This window comes from Pithys albifrons, chromosome 10 (assembly GCF_047495875.1).
Source record: "Pithys albifrons albifrons isolate INPA30051 chromosome 10, PitAlb_v1, whole genome shotgun sequence".
In the NCBI taxonomy this organism is placed as follows: Eukaryota; Metazoa; Chordata; class Aves; order Passeriformes; family Thamnophilidae; genus Pithys; species Pithys albifrons.
Genome location: NC_092467.1, coordinates 19068028 through 19087378, shown reverse-complemented (window position 1 = coordinate 19087378; position 19351 = coordinate 19068028). Strand labels below are relative to the sequence as shown.

The 19351-nt window shown below is 41.2% G+C and overlaps 1 protein-coding gene across 2 annotated transcripts in view; it reads right to left on the bottom strand.

Annotated features, from left to right (window-relative positions):
* The window catches only part of SSX2IP (SSX family member 2 interacting protein), a 42149-nt gene extending 28678 nt beyond the window's left edge, over positions 1–13471 (bottom strand). The window contains exons 1-3 of one of the 2 annotated variants that reach the window (XM_071565157.1): positions 13440–13471; positions 12184–12288; positions 8056–8266 (exon numbers count right to left, since the gene is read on the bottom strand). In XM_071565157.1, coding sequence (XP_071421258.1) covers positions 8056–8108 — 53 coding nt within the window. In that variant the 5' untranslated portion in view covers positions 8109–8266; positions 12184–12288; positions 13440–13471. Of the gene's footprint in view, positions 1–8055; positions 8267–12183; positions 12289–12468; positions 12547–13439 lie in introns of those variants that run through there. The other variant, XM_071565155.1, reaches the window with a different exon arrangement.
* Positions 13472–19351: the final 5880 nt, after the last annotated feature.

Genomic DNA, 19351 nt, shown 5'->3' with positions numbered 1-19351 from the left:
GTAGCTACAGCAACTTGTGCCGTGAAAGAGCTGTTCTTTCCACTCTGTTCTGTACTACACATACACCATCTTCAGAGAATATGTGCAATATTTTGCATATCTGTTTCGACCTCTGTCTGAAAAAACTACACAGAAATTTGTTCAACATCTGACACTCATGAAATATCACTATGGGCAGGGCTAAGTGTCACTGGATCTTGTGCATCCAACTGCTCTTCTTCATTAGGACAGCTGCTGAGATAGCTGTGCAAATGCCATTCCCAAATACTAAGGCACTCAGAAGTGCTTGAAATTGTTGTAGTGTGGAATAAAGGAGGAAGACCAAAAAGTAGCATCAGGGAAATAAAGAGCTCCCACAGCTTGTGAAAAACATCAAAACGGCATTTCAGGAGAAAGCAGTGAATGAAGAGTGTTAATGTGGTGTCTGCAGAAACAGTGTGTGGTTTACCTGATCTCTTCCCTGTCATGAAACCAGACTTCATTTATTGGCTGCAAGTAAACAAATCTATGTCATAGTTCAGCACCCAAAATAAGCACAGAACCTCAAACTCTGAAGGGTTATCAGAGAGAAGGGAGCAAGAGTGGTGTTATTTTAAACATGTGGGAACTGAGGCACCAAAATATTAAATGTATTTTCAGGAAAATCCATTCACCAACCAAGGGCTGTAATTTGTTTTCCTATCTCAAATTTCAGATCATTAGGACATCACATTTCAATCGAAATATGGCCCTGACACTCTCAGCTGAGTTTACCAATCATTTAGCAGTCCTATAGAGCAGTACAGCCCTTGGAGCTACCAAGAGTGACACTCCATACAAATACAAATCTCCTTCCATAGGAAAATTTACTGTGTCATCTTTTACTGGCTGTAAAAAGAATTATACACGTTAGAAGAGAAGAATTAAAGCTTTCATCCAGTGCCACTAACAACCATACAGCAAAATATTTCAGAAAATAAAATTTCTAGAATAGTATTTTATCACAGCACAGTCTTTTCAGTTTGATGCCCACAAAGCGAAAGTGTCAGGAAAGCAACAAAACATAATCATTTCAATCCTGTCTCTCTTTAGTACGTCTCTGACTAGCTTGCAGAGCCATTAAACTCCAGCTATCAATCCACACAGAACACAGCTGATGTTCTTGTTTTAATGCATCCTCATCTGCAAGTAGTTTCAAGCAATGCCTCTCCCAAGAGATGTGCTTTTTGTCACCACTAGGGTATAATCTGAGCTAGGGCGAGTTAAAGACACTTAAATCAAAACCCTTTCTTTTTTGTTTTAGGATGAGCTCAGCAAAAGCATTAGGAAACAATTGTGTATGTGATTCTGTATCACCCTTTAGTCTGGCAAGTGCTGATACACAAGTGCTTATGTACAACTTAAACTCCAGGTGCACAAGTGCCATCACCTGTTAGGAAAAAAAATTAGAAAAGTAAATTTCAAGACAGATTACCAGCTGAAAGTAAACTATTTAACTATTTGGCGAAAATGCAATATTCAAGTTAATATTGTAAAATTAAAATCAAATGCTTCTGGTTCATAATATAAAATAAATGTTAAGGACAATAATATGGAAGTGAGCAGTGTCTCTCAGTTCTCTCCAGATATGCTGTCTCTGCAGAGAGCTGGCCTGCCTCTTGCATACTGTGACTGCAATGGAAATGCAAAGGCAAAGCCAAAAATGGCGAAAACATGTTTAAATCTAAATGTTTAAAGATAATAAAATCTAGGTAATGTGAGTTGTTTTCTCTTCAGTTCTTAATCTGAAACCTGCACAAAGAAACTTCTCATTCACTGGCACTCACAGTTTAAACACTACAAATACAACCAGTACAATAGCTCTCTGTCCAGAACTGGGAAGACAAGGATGAGTAACTTGTTCTTACCAGTCTCTAGGGTAATATTCTAAGAATGATTTTCTGTTATTTGAAGAAATAAAGTGAGCTGCTTTAAAAACAGAATGAAGCCAGAAAATGGGTCTTTAAAAATGTTCTTAGGCAAAATATTTTTTGTAAAATTGTTATAAGAGTTTGCATTCACCAAACACTTGAACATTCCACTCCCTAAGCTTAGGTTATTTCTTTGAACATCTGCAGAAAAAAACATCTAATGTATGCTGAGGGTATGGTAACAACTGTTACCTATCTCTTCACTCACTGTCCAGGCTGTGGCATGTGCTCTAGGACACTTAGATGATGATGATTATTATTATTGTTATTATTATGATGTCCATTTTAAATGAAAACTGGTTCATTTGGATTCACAATAAGTCAAAGAGTGCCCTTTTGAAATGAAGCCAAAGAAATTTTTTTAACAGCTGGAGTGAAGCATAAAGGGTATGCAAAATAAGAAAGAAAGTAGTTCTTGAAATAGATATTATCATGAAGCATGTTGGAAAAACTTTGCTGTCATATTGAAGTCACTTCAACTGCTGAAAATTGCAAAAGAAAAAGTATGAATCATGGGGATTTGTTTCAGGTTCAATCATAAATTATGCTGTTATTTCTGACTGCACATCCACATAGCTGACAGTTACCTTTCCCTGGTGACTAAAGTGCACTTCCTGGATTTTTAAAGGCAGTTGCAAAATGAGGTTAGGGATCCCTCAGCTAGAATAAAGCAATCTTGATTTTAATTTCAAACATCCAGTATTTTGTGTGTGTGTGAAATTTTCAATAGAAGAAGGAATGTGTGTGGTGTTCATAAGGAAAAAAAAAACACCCTGTATTTCCCTCTTATAATATCTGTAGGAAAGGAAAAAACCTTTTTTTTCAGTGGTACAGTGAGGTGCTAGCATGTAACACCATTCCCTGATTTAGTGCAAAGTTTTAAAGCAGAGGATTTAAGACATTACTACCTGCAGGTGTTTTCTTCACCTCTTGCAGGTGATGACTGCCTCTGGAATATCAAGTAGAGCTAAGAAAGGATGTCTATTCCTTCCTGACAGAGTTGCCTTTTGGAAAAGAAAAAACCACCACATGGCTGCATGGCACAGAGAGCAAGGCATGAGCAGTATTGGTGTGTGGAGACCTTGCATGGGAAAATGTCTGAGGAAAAGCTGGGAGCAGAAGGTCTCACAAATGGCACTGTTGCTCACACTTTCTATTACTAGAACAGGGCTTAGTGCAAGATCCAAGTGGGAATTTAATCATGGAAAGCATCAGTGTGAGATAGTACCCAGATCTGGTGTTGCAGGATGCAAACGGGTGGAAGTTTTGAGGCAGTGTTACACCCTGTGTTTATCTCAAGGGTGAAAGGAAAGCTCTTTCAGGGGGGAAGGCTGCAGAGCACGTATGGGAACACCTCAGCACTGCACTGTGTCCTGGGAGTCCCAGGGTTTTCCTGTGGCTTTTGAGAGATCACAGATTCTGAGGAGCTGCACACAGACCTGAGGATGGTAAGAAATACAGCAATCCATGTCCCATGACTTTGCAGACAGAGGGAGAATTGATGTAGTTTTAAATATATATATACAGTTTAAAATGTTAAAAACAATAAAGACATTTTAAAAGGAAGATAACCCAAACCTACTCATGCAGAGAAAATTTTGCAATTTTAACATTTTTTTCTTCTAATCCTAATGTCTCTCTGACATTCAACTCTGAGCTTGTTACTGACAGAGGCTCTGAGCTCCTCTGCAGCCTCTGCCAGCTCAGGACCACAGTACCATGATAATCTCCCGAGTTCAGGTCTCTCAAGATTTGAGAGCTAATGTTAGGTCATTCTTCTCTTCCTTCTTTCCTGAATAATGCCTGAATATTCTACATGATGAGAATGTGGATTTGAAATTGCTTCCTTTCAGTCAAAACATAGGGGTACTCTGGCAGGGCCTTCAAAGGAAGACTGGTGCTGCGATTCCTGCTGAAAAGAGGCTCTGAACAAGGAGGAATGTCAAGTGTCTAAACACAGTAAAATCCATTAATAATTTCATATCTAACCACTTATTTTCTGTAGAAAATTGAGCATATTGGTACTATTTAAACTCCCCTCTTTGGGGTAGTAGGTCAGTCAGATGATGACACCACTACACTTCAGTTCAGTGGAACAATAGTGGCATCCAGTGGTCAGTCAGCAAATTCAAAGCACTGCTTTTCCAGGGATTCACCGGGATAATTTGGTCTGCTCATAAACCTCATAGTCTGTCCTTAATTGGTTTTTCTTTTTCTTTTTTGTTTTGTGGGGCTTTTTTATTGTATTGGAGTGTTTTTTTGAAAGATGGTAGATAATATTTCTCCTTGAAACTGGAGTGTATTTGCACTGCCGTAGAAAGAGTAGAATATATTTTCTAAGGTCCAATAGTTAAAATGTTAATTCTCCAAGGTCCTATTGCAGTTGACAAGTAACTGTGGGGAGGGCGGAGTTAGCCTTGGTGCAAATACATTTGATCTAAAGGCTCTGTTCTTGAGGCAAACGAGGTCAAATAAACAGTAATACATCATTGCAGCTATCTTCTCTATTTGGTTCCTCTGACTGTCTAGAGGAAGATCTATGTGAGGCTTTATAAATCACCAGAAGTAATACTTTGGTTACCATAAATCCCTGAAAACTTATTTTTGCCATGTCACTGAAGTCAGTTGCATCATGTCTCTTTAATAGCAATCACTTACATTAGGAAAATATCATTGTATTGTATAGTGTTACACCAGTTCTTCCTAGACTAAGAGCAAGTTTTAAGAGAATATGATTTGCCATATTTGGGTTCAGTTTAGAGTGTCACCTTTAAACTGAGGATGGAGAGCTTCCATTCACACTAGGCTAATCATTTTAATGCCCATTGCCTCTCCTCCTGCACTGGAAAGAAAGGGAGTGCTCGCTCCACCAGAACCTGAGTAGCTCACTTGTATCCATCTTCTGTTACTCTACTGAGATTTCACCCAAACCAATGAACCTAACTCTGATTCAGTAATGACAAGTTTTTTTGTTTCTGTAAATGAGATTCTATGATATCTGAAGGAGAAAATGCAATAAAATAACACTAAAATCTTATAACAAGCATAATATTTTTTCCCCTCAGATATACTCCTGACAACTTAAAAGTTCAAAGATTCATACAGGGAGATTGGATTTGAGTTGTGTATCTTCACAGTCGTAATATATTTGCACATCAGCCGTGGGGAAAACAAAATACTTATAGTCCTGGATTCATATCTCTGCAGTGTAGATATTGACATACTATCTGTGATTCTCACAAGTAATTGTGAATGTTCTGAATAGTGTATCTTCCTAACTTCCACATTAAAAACTAAATACAGTTTTTACTTTCAATGAAAGTAACAGCATAAAACATGCATTGAAGCTTTCCATCTTCCTGTGTTGATAGCATTCATGTCTGGCCTAAATGTAATCCAAATGTAAGTTCTATAATGTTTAGCCCATTTCAGGTTTATACATTATCTTAACAACAACATTTGTGGTGCTTGTCAAACATAGAAATGCAATTAATTATAATTAGGTGTTGTGATATATGACAGAGAGAAACTGAGTGAAATTCTTGGAGAAGTTCTAAAAGTTTGCTATCCTATAATTTAATTATATGTCAAGTGACAGAAGGGGCATTGTATGGAGGAAAGGAGGAAAATCTTTTTATTTTGTGGTTAGTAGATGCTTTCTGCCCAACAAAAATGTCTTCTATCTGAAATATTTTGTGCATTTTATGTAGATTTAAAGAAATTCCCAATTCTGATTTTGCAGAGGTTTGCCTCTCCTCTTTTTTTTCCTTCCCTTCAGATATGTAAGGTCCCAACTCAGTTCCCATTGAAGTAATTGTAGACTCCCACTGACTGCAGTGGGAATTGGATTAAATCTCTAAAACAACAATTACATGCCTAATTGCTTTTTATTACTCACTTAAAAATGCATTCTTTGAAACACTACCAATATTTGTAAGGGCTGAGAGTTTAATGTGCTGAACTATTTAGGTTATTTGGAGACCTATTTTCAAGCAGTGCCTGGGGATTTAAATAAATGGTATAAAAGAGTGTTAGTGTTATTTACATTATGCATTTATAACAGAAGTGTTTATATTGCATCATTATTCTTCATATTGATTTTCCCCTAAATGCAAAGACTTTGCTGCCTTGAAGTCAGTGGGAGATCTGTGGTTGACTTCATTCAAACTGGAACTGGGAGCTAATGTGAGGAAGATAGGATGCAGCTTGCAGATCATTCTGAGAGAGAGACAAATCTTGTGAAGTACTCTTCCTAGAGCTCTGTACAGACTGTCTTTTCTGGAGATCACCCTTGCTCTGTGCTCTCCTCAGTGGACAGGCACTCAGAGTCTCCTGAGCATCACGAGGCTGTGTGCTCGTTTGGCAGTGGCTGTAAATGGCAGCTGAAGTGACTGTGCTGGTTGGACAGTGGCTCAGTGAACTTCCTATTCTGCAAGTGGCAGTCTGCATCAGCTCAGCTCTCAATCACAACTCTGACTCTAGAACACAAGCCCCATACAACAGCGGGTGTGACAAGATTCTGCAGAAATTAATTAACCAACAGAGATCTTTAACTTGGCCTCTGAGACTGAAAACAGTAGTCACTGAAGGAAAATGGTGCAATCCTCTTCCTATAAAACCTACTTGAAAGAAACAATATAATTAAAACAACCCTGAGACTCACAGGCATGGCCTGGAGGAAGATTATAAAACCAGAATTTGGCTGCATGCCTAACGACTTACTACAGAAGCTCTAGCTTCCTTCCTTACCAGCATCCCCTCTGAACATGCAAACCCCACCTCTGCCACAGAGCTCTTCCAACTCTAATGGACTATGTTTAGGCATCTTTTTAAACAAATACAGCAGGAACTCTCTGCATAGGCTCAGAAATACTTCTGAGTAATGGTGTTAGGCACCATAAGGAGGCAAGTCAGATTTAGGATATGGATTGAAATAGTTACAGAATTTTTTCTTTAATTTGACAAGGATTGACAAAGGGCATGTTGAAAGCAAATAGCCTTAAGAGCCATTTATCTACACACAAATCGGCTGATCCATAAATAAAAATATGCATGCCATAAGTTTACAAATTAATGTGGAGAATACATACAGAGTGTTAATTTCATCAGTATTCAATGAACAATGTTTGAGAATCTTCTAAGAGGGCCAGATTTTTCCAGGAATTAAAATTATGTATTTGTGCTATAATATATTTATATGTTCAAGGCTCAGACTTAAAAGCATTTCAAGGTCATATCTTGATATGCTACCGTAAGAAAAAAGCACAATCGTTTTTGGTGAACAATTCTGTTTCTCAAGTGCTGATATCAAAATAAAAATTACTTTTCTGCTAATTCTAAAAAGGTACATAACTTAAGAGCAACTTGTTAAAATATCTCACGATTAAGACTAGCATATGAGCGCTTTGTTTTCACAGGACTCTTGGTAAGCAGAGAAGGTTTTTCCACTAAACCATAGGCTGAAAAGATGCATTTCAGCTCTTATTTTCTTTGTTTGCAGCCCTGCATTTTACCCTGTGACTACAGCCACAGTTTTGCCCTAAAAGCTTTAATTTTTTTTACAATTTAAATTCTCATGGTCTGCATAGCATAATTTTCCTTGCCAGTACTGTTTGATTGGTAATTTGTTACTATGATGCTAGAGGCAAGCATTTTCAGTACAATTAAGAACCTTGTGAAACTAGGGCAAAGTTGGAGATTGCTGAACACAGCAAAATGAAAGGTCATTAATGTGGGATGTAATAATACTGAACTTTATCATATATTGTAAAGGCAATGGGTCAAGCAAACATTTCTGGACTAATGGAAAGTGGTTGTGCAACCGGACAGCCATGATAAAAGAAATGGTCAGTTGAATCCACGTGCCTGGTTAATTAAAGCAAACAATTCTCCTCATCAAATCCATTTTCTTAGTGATGATCTCCCTGTTGCTGGGTCTGAGTGGTATCTGACTGCTGCAACACTGTGGTCAGTAAGTGCAATGCAAATGAAAGGGTTATATTTGACCAGATAATTAAAATACAAACATGAACATAACATCTCCGTAAAATAAAACCAACAAAGACTAATATTCCACAAGCTGAGACATTATTATTACTACTCCTACCTGAGATCATTCCAGCATTTTTTCAATGTAGGGAGTGATGATTTAGAGCCCATTACCCAGCTTCCAGTGAGCTCAGATCCATTTCCATGGCAACATGAGATGCAGCCATCTGAAAAGTTGTCAGGAGGCCATGGTGTTCAGCTTCTGTGCAGAGCATGGTTGATGGCAAGCCACACAGTTGTAGGAACTAGCCTCCACTGAAGGCTTTTAACTAAATGAAATAGAGAAAAAAAATATCCTATTAATTGACTGTGGGGCTTTTTATTGTACAATTTATCTTTTCAAAAATTTAATAAAAGCAGTAATTTTAAGGAATGTTTATTCCCTAGAAGGATGCAATACCTGCATTTTAATTATAACCCAAGCTTTTACAGTAGAAACTTGACCTGATTATTCCTTCCTTCCTTTTTTTTTTTTTTGGTTGGTTGGTGGGTTTTGTTCGTTTCTTTAAATTAAGTGCTTTTTTCTTTCTGTTCTGCTCTGACTTGTTTGCAGCCTTTGTCAGCAGATGACATTTCATGTGACACTGTGCATATGCAGTGCAAGGGGTAGTTATTTGGCCAGGTTTATATGTGGGGATGTGATGACTGACAGCAGATTGAATAGACTGTGGAAGTGATGAGTCAGACGGTCTCAGGAAGAATTTGTGCAATGTATTAAACTTGTATGAGAAAAATACTCAAACCTGTGGAAGATTAGTAAATGTTCAACTGATGGAAGAGTCAGTACAGCCCTCTAAAGGTATGTGCCCTGCGCATACTCTTTACAGGCTGGAGAGCAGCTGGACGTAGCTGTGGCCCTTGTAGCCATGCCTGCCACAGGGGTATGTCCTGCCCCTTCCTGAAAGCTGAACAGCTGCCCTAGCTCACCGCCCTGTATATTAACCCAAGTGGAAAACTCTCAAGGTCTAGGTTAAGACATCAGGCTGTAAAATGTGGTGGCCAGCTTGGGCTGTACATCTCCATCAGCCACACCTCCCACAAACACATTTGTCCACGGCATGGGCAAGGTGGTCACCCAGGGTCTGTGGTTTCAACACTCCAAACTGCAGCTATGAGTCCTTATGGATCTTTGCCAAAATGTTTCTGGCACCCTTGCAACTTCTCCAGCTACTGCAGCACAGCAGTGATTGATGGTCCCGAGCATGCAACAAGCAATCCATGGGTTAGGCAGTTTTGTGCTCCTAACAGGATTTTCTGCTTGTACAAGTTCCAGAAATACAGCACAGCCTGCCCCTACTTTGAGTATATTGAATTGTAAGAAAAAGTACACGGAAGGGTAGCATAATACTGTGTACCATATTGGCTGTTCTGTTTTGCCATGCCCAAATTCTGCCTAGCATAAATAGGCTCATTTCCTACTGACATCAAGAGATGCTGTATTGTATTTTTCCACATTGGAATCTAAAAGTGGCTCCTGATCATACCTCACATTAACAAAGAAAAATTGGTTGTTCAAAGCCAGGCAATATTCTTATAACTTTAGCATATCACTCTTTCCCTGACAAGTGATTTTCCTCTCATTGCACTGACTGTCCTCTGATTCAGCAGAAGGTTACTAGTAGAGCAACATGGAGAATGTGCCTCTTCCAAATCCACACAACAAGAAATAATTCAATTCTGGCTTGCAGCTTCACCCAAATGGTGCCAGAGCTGCCCCACACACTGAGCAGCTCCCCTCCAGGTGTTAGAGAAGAAAACTGATGCATAAGGGAGGCTGAAACTTGCCTCCTGAGTGTTGGCAGTGATCCACAAGTGCTATTCATCCTCTGCCCATTTCAGTCTTCAAGAGCACTTGTGTTCCCCTTGGTGGGCAAGCCCAGAGACACCTCACCCAGAACTGTGGAAAGCAGTTGCAAGACAGGTCGGCACCACCAGAGCCAGAGCACCCCCATTCTCCTGGAGTGCAGGAGGGTTTCCTGCCCTAGCACCCTCTCCTTCCAGGATGTTCTGTGTAGCTTCATCTCATTCTAGCCCACCTCACTCATCTATGAGGTGCTGGTGAAAGAGCAGGGTACTCCAGGGTTCACCACTCCCAGCCCTAGTTCTGAGAAAACAATACTTCACAACTCTGTCTTTGCTTTTTCCACAGGATTTGCTACTGGCAGTTGTAAACCTCTGCAGATTTCCCGTCTCAGCCTTGCACTAGCAGCACATTCAGCCCTAAAGAGGAGAGTCTCATGAACTAGGTTATTTCTTTATGCCAAGAAAAAATGAAAATAAACAGGCAAACCTCTTATTTCCTAATGTACCCTAGTGTACCTACTATACCGCATAGTCATTAACTCAATGTCTGCTATTTTCAGTATTTGTTTTAAGCTGTTTTCTATAATTCTAATTTCTGTAACAATAGTAACAACATGAGTCTTTCACATTTTTCTCCAGTTACTCTTGTCCCTGTTTGTAAGTACAAATATTTATATATGAGCCAGGATGGTTTATCCCTTCTGCCGCCTTAACAGCAACATAATTTTACTTTGCAAATCTTTAGTCCCACCCACACAGAGACCTTAGCCTGCTTCAGGAAAAAGTTAAGCTGTTAACCCTTGTAAGAAGGACAGGAATCAAGACTATTACCTGCAGATAACACTGCTCAGGACCAGCAGTGGAACCACAAGTGGGGTTCGGGAACAGCGGTTGTGAGGGCTTACACTAGGGCTGCCAGCCTGCCTTCCTCCCACCTCATCCTGCAAAACAAGCAGGGTGAAAATTTTGAAGGCCCATTTTGGCACCTGCAATAACACAGGAAGGTCCCAGAACACACCATTGAAAGAAACCTAACATTATTCTGTGTAAATCAATATACCTAACCATACCTGAGGCTCTGACATGCACACTCAGTAACATTCAGTAACAGTGCTTATCCTCTCCCATGAGGAAGGTCTAGTGCTCAGCTTCATAACTTCAGACTTTTCTCAGTGATCATATTTTCTACAACCGCCAGGTGTGTTGCTGTCCTCTGGAAGTCTCCCATTTTCTCCCAAAGTTCAGCCCACTGTCAAACCCCCCTGCTGCAAGTGCATTCATCCCATTAACAGATCTCAAAACAAAACCTGTGTTTTTTTCTCTGCTTGCAACACCCCAGCACTAGTAGTTTATATCCAGTATGTTTCAATCATTTGTTTTTGTGATAGTCCTTTCTATTTTTGCACTTGATTCTTTCTGTGGGGTTTTGTTTGTTTGTTTGTTTGTGGTTGGGGCTTTTTTGCTTTATTTTCCCTGTAAACTGAAAGACAACTGCAGTCAACTTTCCCCAGAGGAAGACAAAGAGGTCTGCAACAACAGCAGTGCTTGGAAGCTGTGGCCATAATCTCATACAACTAGAAGAACCCTCAAGAGAGACTCATAGCTAGTTCAAGGCTTATGTGCATCACAAAGCATCCTAAATAAGCTTTCTTATGAGTTTTATGCCATGTCAAATGCACTTCAGTAGCCTGTGTACACATGCTGTTGCTTGATGCATCCCCCACTTCTCTCTCGTGCAGACAAAGCAAATGGCAGATAAACACTAGCCTTCTCCAGGTCTGCTGCAATGCACTCCTTTCACCCTTGATTTGCAACTGCTGCTCCATTTGGCGTCATTTTCTCCCCTATGCTTGTCAATCTTAAGCCTTGCTCACCATCCCAAACTTCACCTCTTCCCCACGACTGACAATGCTGAAGTTCTGTGAAACATCCCTTTACATGTTATAAAAAATTAGTTGAGAAGGCACCTCTGCAAGCTCTGCAGCAAAGGCGCCTTAAAAGCAGACTCACACAGCCAGCCAGCAAGGGGGCTCTCAAAGGGCTGCTCTGTGAAATGGGGGAAAAAATTGGAAGACAAAAGAAAAGAATTCATTTTCCTGGGCCAGCAATGCCTCAACTCTGAGAGAAGCTGGTAGACATTTAGACTTCAACAGGAAATGGACTGAAAGACCATCAGCAGTCAGAAGAAAGGATCTTTTAGCAAACACTGGTGGTTTAATTTGCTCCTGTTTTAGCTTCAGCCTCCTGCTTACACGATTCAGGCTTTGAAGTGCCACATTAACTGTATCAAAGCATTGTCCCTGCATATTGGCAGCAAAACTCACACAGACTCTTAGCGCAAAACATAGAGCAGCAGTTCCAAAATCAACATTTTTACACTTACTAGCAGTATTCTCTGATTTCCTACTCAATCCAAGCCTTCTGCAGGAATTCACAGTAGTTATGTTTCTTTTTCAAGGACATATTCACTTGTAGGCACATGTGGTACCTTGTAAGCAGTGAGAGAGAATGTAAAATTAGATTAGGCAATCCAGGTAAGACGTAGTTTTATATAGGTTACAATTTTCTAATTGGAAACCAGACCTTTTATTTTTACTTTCCCCATTATCAACATTATAAAAACCACCCTGCTCTCAGTCATTACCTATTTCATTTCAACTAAACATACCTGTTACTTTCAAATACGGAACTAAACTCAATTTGGCTGGTCCATTGGTCCATGAATCCCTCTGAAGCTCAGCCTCCATAGCCTGCAACGTGACTCAAGACAGCAGCAGAACAGAGCACCAGGCTGGTCAGACCTGTTTGGAGCTGACGTTCTGCCTTCCTGCCCCTTTCATTCCCACCTCCTTGAGACAGGCATGTGTGGTGGCTGTGGCTTACCTCGTGTCACAGATCTACATCACCTCTGCTGATCCATGTTAAGAACTGTGCAGCATGAGAAGGAGGACCTTTGGCATCCACGTGATGGACAATTCCCTCCAAAGCCCAAGGGCAGGAGGGGGCACAGTGAGGCCCTGTGGCTGCCCTGCTCTGGGTGGAGGGTGCTGCTGTAGGAAGAGAGGTGCCTGCTCACCAGCTGGGCATCAGTGCCATGTTAACCATGGCCAGGGAGACAAGGGCAGCCTGAACCTGCAGCTGCCTGCCCTCACCGAAAGCATAATCATTTTTAAATTCAGAGAATGAATGCCATGACCTGTAATTATTCATCTTTTGTGTTTTTAGCTACAGCTCCCTGGACTGTGCCAAATCACACAGTTCCAGACCGGTTTGGTGGTTGGAGCTTTATCAACAGCCCTATCTTTACACTCCTCTGCCCAACTTCTCCCTAAACCACCCCATCACCCCCCTATGCAGTCCCTGGTAAGGGGCTTCCAAGGGCTGGACAGGGTCAGCCCTGCATACAAAGTTCTCCAGGGTGATGAGGGAGCCCACAGGGTGGCACATGGCCAGCGGGCACAGTACAGCCCAGAGGCACTGGGCTATACCAGCAAGCTCCAGGCGACAGGGGTGGAGAGCCCCAGGAGTGCTGTGTACCATGCAGGGAACGTGCAGTGCCACCTCCCAGAGTGGCTCCTGCCCGCTGCCTAAGGGTGCACTGTCAGGAAAAAAAACATCCACACCAAAAACATGCCTTACCTGACAGCAGATTGCAATTGTTGCCACCAGGAAAAGCCTGGGCCCCAGCACAGCACCCTGCCATCTCTAGTTTTAGCCCTAAAATATGCATTTCTTCAATGCAGGCTTAAGCAGGTAGATGTCCATGCAATGCCAGGAGAGCTGCGAGTGCTGCCACTGAATCTTCCAGCTCTCCTGGGACCAGGAGCTGCCATAAGGCACTTCTGTGACTACTTGTGGGGCAGACCTAACCCCAAGAACAGCTGGTGGTCATTACATCATTGCCTCTGTCTCTACAGCTGATGGGGGCAGTTAATTGCCACCCTGATGCCTGATCCTGTCAGATCTTGGAAGCTCAGCAGCATCAGCTCCGGTTAGCACTTGGATGGGAGACCTCCTGGGAATACCGGGGGCTGTAGGTTCTAACCCTGAGGACTTCACTGTCACCGTCCAAGCTCGCTCAGCCGTGGCAAATGAACCTCAGGAGTTAAAGGGTGGGGCCAGTTCTGCACACGCTGTGCCTCACCTAAAAAATCCACTGTGCAGGCTCGAAGGACACACCCACCACACCCACGTGGGGAGAGCCCTTCCCAAATCTTTGTTGGTGAAGCCGAGCCATACATACATATACAGCTGGTAGCCAATACATCGTCACCCCCCCATCCCTGCTGGACTGTGACTAGAAGAACTGTGCTCTTCAGCAATTTTCCAGGCAGGTTGAAGGACCAACAGATGCTGAGCCCTTGGGGACATAGGTGTAAGAGTAGCCAGGATCAGGGAGAAGGTGCCCAGGCCTCCTGCAGACACGCAGCTTGTCCGTGTGCTGCACTGTGGAGCCATTGCATTGCAGAATCTCTTTGTTTCCTCATGCCCAAACAAGGTTGTGTGGTTCCCAGGGGAAATACAGTCCATTAGGTGATGCTTATTAATGGGACACTTGGCTTCAAGAAGTCTTCAAATCTACTCAATTAATATAAACAAGGTTTCATTTAGTTTGTTTCTCCAATTATCGCTCACATATAAGTGCACTATTCACTACAGAATTGTAAGTTCTAAGCAACACACAGGACTTGACTCAGGACATCTCCTGCTTTATGAACTATGCTGGTAACTAGATTTTTGATTTTTCATGATGTCATGGGGGTTACCCAGAATATAAGACATGGGTATGACCCATGTGGTACTTCTTTATCCTCTGTGAAGCAGCCTGGTCATAGGTGCTGTCTCACAGAACAGGGAAGCAACCACACAGAATGCTGAGGGCAGATTTACACAGATGGTTATATATTTGTACATGGGTTATAAACAACAACATAAAATTGTTAAACCAGGAATAAGCAGATAATTGTACTTAAAATTATAGATAAGTACAGCCTCCCTCCTACATAAGTAAAATTCCCAAGATGCTATAAATAGTAACATTTATAAAATCACATCCAAAGAAAAGTTTATCATAACAAAACTTGGCTTATCTTTAGTGCTATCAGGTCTTACTAGTTTTTGGAGATGCCTAAATAGACCTTTGACAGCTGCTACTGTCAGACACTGGTATTTTTGCTCCTGGAAACATGGCATTTAACAGATGGAAAGGCAGATAATGTAATAACATATCATTCATGAGTAACATTTCAGAAGTAGTAGTCATGGTCTTTAAATAAAAGTGGGCAAAGCAGAACTGAGTCAATTTCACTCCTGGATGAAAGAAAGCTCAAATTGCTTCAACTTTGACAATGTCAAAAACATTCCTTAAAAACTAAAGGGCCAAAACTTTAAACCCCGTAACTGGAGAGATGCCTGAGCCCCTATGGGCCTTGCAAGGAGAGCATTGATGTGGTACCTGCAAAGAGTCCACATGCAGGTGGGAACCAGCCACTGCACATAATCTGACTGGGACTCCTTCCGCAAGACCAGATACCAGCTCTCCTCACCACTTCCAAAATGTGGCAAAGACTGTAAGAGCTCCCAGCTCCATGTGGTGGATGGACAGTCTCAGTCACTGTGCCATGTCAGGAAGCCCAAGGTCCTTATCCTCACAGTGACATCTCCCACTAGGACCTATCCAGAAGGAACATGCATAGAAATAAAGTGATCAGAACACAGCAGTGCCACCCCCTCACAGAGAATGTTTTGAGTTTACTGTTCATAGAGACAACACATCTGGCTTGTCTCCCAACCAAACATGGAGACCAAATAAGTCATTTAGCAAAAACTCACTTTGCTGGGCTGGGTGAGGCAGCAATTGTGTCATCTTTGGCATGTTGATACAAATACATGCTGGATCCAGCTTGCCTTTCGAAATAATAGCTCGGTCAATCTTTATTGTGGAATTAAATGAATCAACAGCCCTTCAGGACAGCTCCTGATGGAGCCTGTTATGACTATTTGTATCGAAATGGTGGTTATCAGCCCACAGGAAATTATGGTAGCAAGTCAAAATATTCGGTCTGACAGCTGCAGGGGAGGATGAACTGCTTATACCAAATCCTAGTGTTATCTCATCCCTGGCACATCTTCTGATCAACATTTGGTTTCACTAGCTGAAAGCTCTTTGCACTTCAATTCTGAAACTTACTGCTTTTGCAAAGGGTGAGGAGAGAAAGAAAACAACAGAACAGCGGAGAGAAAAGTCAATTGTCATCCACTTGAGACTTCTGTCTGGCGACCCTCACCAAGTCGTTCGGACTTGAATCCTTTGAGACGCTGACATGTCACCTCTTACTATTCCTTTCAACTTCCAACCTTTGTGTCAGGGCACTGAATGTCAGTACCTGGTACTGCTGTCTCTGAAGGTGACAGCTGAGACTGTGAACACCCACAACACCACTGGGATGGCGCAATCCCATTCAGACAAAAAGGTCTTACAACCACAACTGGTAGCTGAACAGCCCAAAGAAGAGTCAGTAGCATCAGTTAATAAGAGGAATAGCCCTCTGCACTGGACATCTTCTGTGACCATCTGAATCCCCTGAGGCTCTCTCATATCAGTCTGTCTCCCTCATATCAGCCCATTTGAAGCACTCCCACTAGACACAAAGGTCTCAGGACTCACACAGAAATAAATCCTCAAGTCATTTTCCAAAACCTCTGAACCTCAGCTGTCATGATGTAAGCAGACTATACACAAGCTGAGTGAGCACAGGACCCTGATTTTCCTTCACTTATAACTGTCTGTTTATAGGTGTACTCACAGCTCTTTGTAAGCCATCCTGCTACCTTTTGGAGAATGACAAGCCATATTAATACTCCTGCAGAGAGAAGAAGTCAAAGCTACTTCATCTCAATAACTCCTTTACAATTTTGCTCACTACAAAATGAATAAGGATGGCAGATTCTGGTATTTTCCTGGCACTGATCTGGTGAGAAGATAGAGGCACAAGTAGTGGTGGGATATCAGGGTTCTGGGGATTTGCTGGGAAGCACCTTCGAGGGTTGCCTTCATGTTCTTCTTGAGAGTCCTTACCTATGCACAGACAAGCATAAAATTGCATCCATGATTTATACAACTTGAATCAGAAAAGAATTTTATTCTGATTTCTGAATGGAATGAGGCATGGGCAGCTACATCCCTATCCACCTGATGAGTCCCTCATAATTTCTGAAATCATTAGTCACTTACAATAAAACTTGAAAAGTTGAGAGGAAAATATCTAAAGGTGTTGCCTTACCAACAGTTTTTGGGCAAGCAAACAGTTGGGTAGATGAGAGTCTGTTCCTGCCTCCAAAGAAGAAAGGACTGTGGTGCGACCTCAACCACCACTGGAGACAAGGGGCACAAGCACTTACCAGAAAGTCTCCAGCCAGAGCTCATGCTGTATTCCACAGAAGTTTCTCCATCCTTGGTCTTTTTTTTTTCTGTTAATAGCAAAGCTGCTGGTACCCATGGAGACAGAAACATGGGCTGGACCTTACCAGAGGAAAGGATTCAGGAGATCACTCTCCTGTCTGGATCCCCTCTTGCCAGGAAGGAGCCGAATGCCTACAGCAGCTACTCTGCAGCTCAGAGAAGTCAATCACAAAACAGATTTCTATGCCCCTGCTGTTCAGAAATCTCACAAATTAACAGTTTCAAACTTCAAACTCACATTTTAACTGCAAAAATCAGTTGTATGCTTAGGGTTAACTTTTCTTTTGCCAAAGTGTTCTTCAACGTTTTTAACTAATACACTCAAACATAAGTATTTCTGTTATTGTTGGTATTCTGACCTTGCAAAAACACAAGACTGGAATCTCTGCTCAACTGAATTTATTTATTTTTGTAGCTCTTTGGCCTGTGAAATTGAAGGGTTGCTCTAGGACCCAATACTGCTAGAATTTATCTGTTTAGAGAGAAGCTTGGTTTAATCTGTGCTTTGAAGAACAAAGCAGAACACACAAAAAATTACCTGTACTGTGCAAAGAGATTATAAAGGAGAATATGGGACAAAACAACATAGGTCCAATTTGGGACATAATCCAACACCGGCCATTTGTGCTTAAGGGCACAGAGGTTTCTGCTATGAAATCAGGATTTGTGTCTGTGAGGGGCTGGTGTATAAAGGCTGCCAGCCTTCTGCTGCTGTGCCTCTCGCTATTGGGACAATTTCCCATATAGAAGAAACTTCACATCTAAACCACAATATTAAATGTCTTCACCTCACAAATGCCAACACACACAGAAAATGCCCTTTCACAGAAAAGGGTCTACTGAAAGCAATGTAACTGTGCAGAAAGTTAAAGCTGAGCATGGGGGTGAGCAACGGTGAGTTCATATTCCACAGACCCTTTATCCATAAAGGCACATAAACTTATGTTTCTAATAAAATTAACTCATTTGTTCCTGTGGGAAAATCCCAGCCCAGTATCACAGAGTGCACTGCACAAACAAATACACTAACATTCATAACAACTGATGCGTTAACTGGGATTTGAATAGAATCATTTAAGCATTCATAACAGTTCCATCTCTGGAGGTCAAGCCTTTTCACTTCCATGTATTTTGACATCTTTTAGTAACTGAACATATTCCTAATAGAAATCTAAGTAAAGCCAAGACACCAAGCATTTGTTTGCATAAATGCAAGTGGAAACTGGAGATAAAATTAGTGCTACAGTACTGTGAGAGTCTAGCATATGCTAAAGAATCTTAACAGTTAGGGACAATACGGTAGATTTGTATTCTTAACTATTATACATATGAAACATAGTAACAGGTGAGACAACAATGCTCCCAGGCCAGTATCCCATCTCCTTCCACAGCAGCTTTATGAGGAAAGCTAAAAAACCTCTCTAGATGAGAAGCACACCCCCAGGATGACACCTACCAACCGTCTAAGCAATTACTTGTGTTCAGAAACAAGACATTTATTTTCATATATCTCAAAGCAAGTCAGGTGAACTAAAGGTCAGGGATGGTAAGTGTGCTGACTTACTCCTGGCCTACAGATACATGCAGTATTGGGTTTCCCTTGGGGTTTTTTGGAGGGTAGGGGTGTTGTTTGTGTTGCCATAGTTTTTTTAATGAAAGGTTTTGCTTATTTCTTTGATTCTTTAAAAGAAGTTAGAGCATATCTATGGTTTCAATGAAATTAGCAGTTAAGTTAAAATACAGCTATTGCTGAGAAGAGATTAATAAGTGATTTATGCTTTTCTCATTCTGCATATTGACATTCATATAGGGCCATACATCAGAATCTTAAATGTACAATTGGGATTTTAGAAAAGACTAGTTCAGAAAAAAAAAAGCTGTCCATAACACAGTTGTCTGTGCTAAAAATAGCAGAGTTTAGTTTGAAAATTAATTTATTTCAACACATATGTGAGAAAAAGCATAGATTCATGTACAGGACAATTCAAAATAGGATACCTATGAGCTGCAAAGTAGCACTTTTAAGTAGGTTGGAAGAAAATAGATTCTTCTGTCTGCTGCAGTAAAAAACCACGATCAATATTATAAA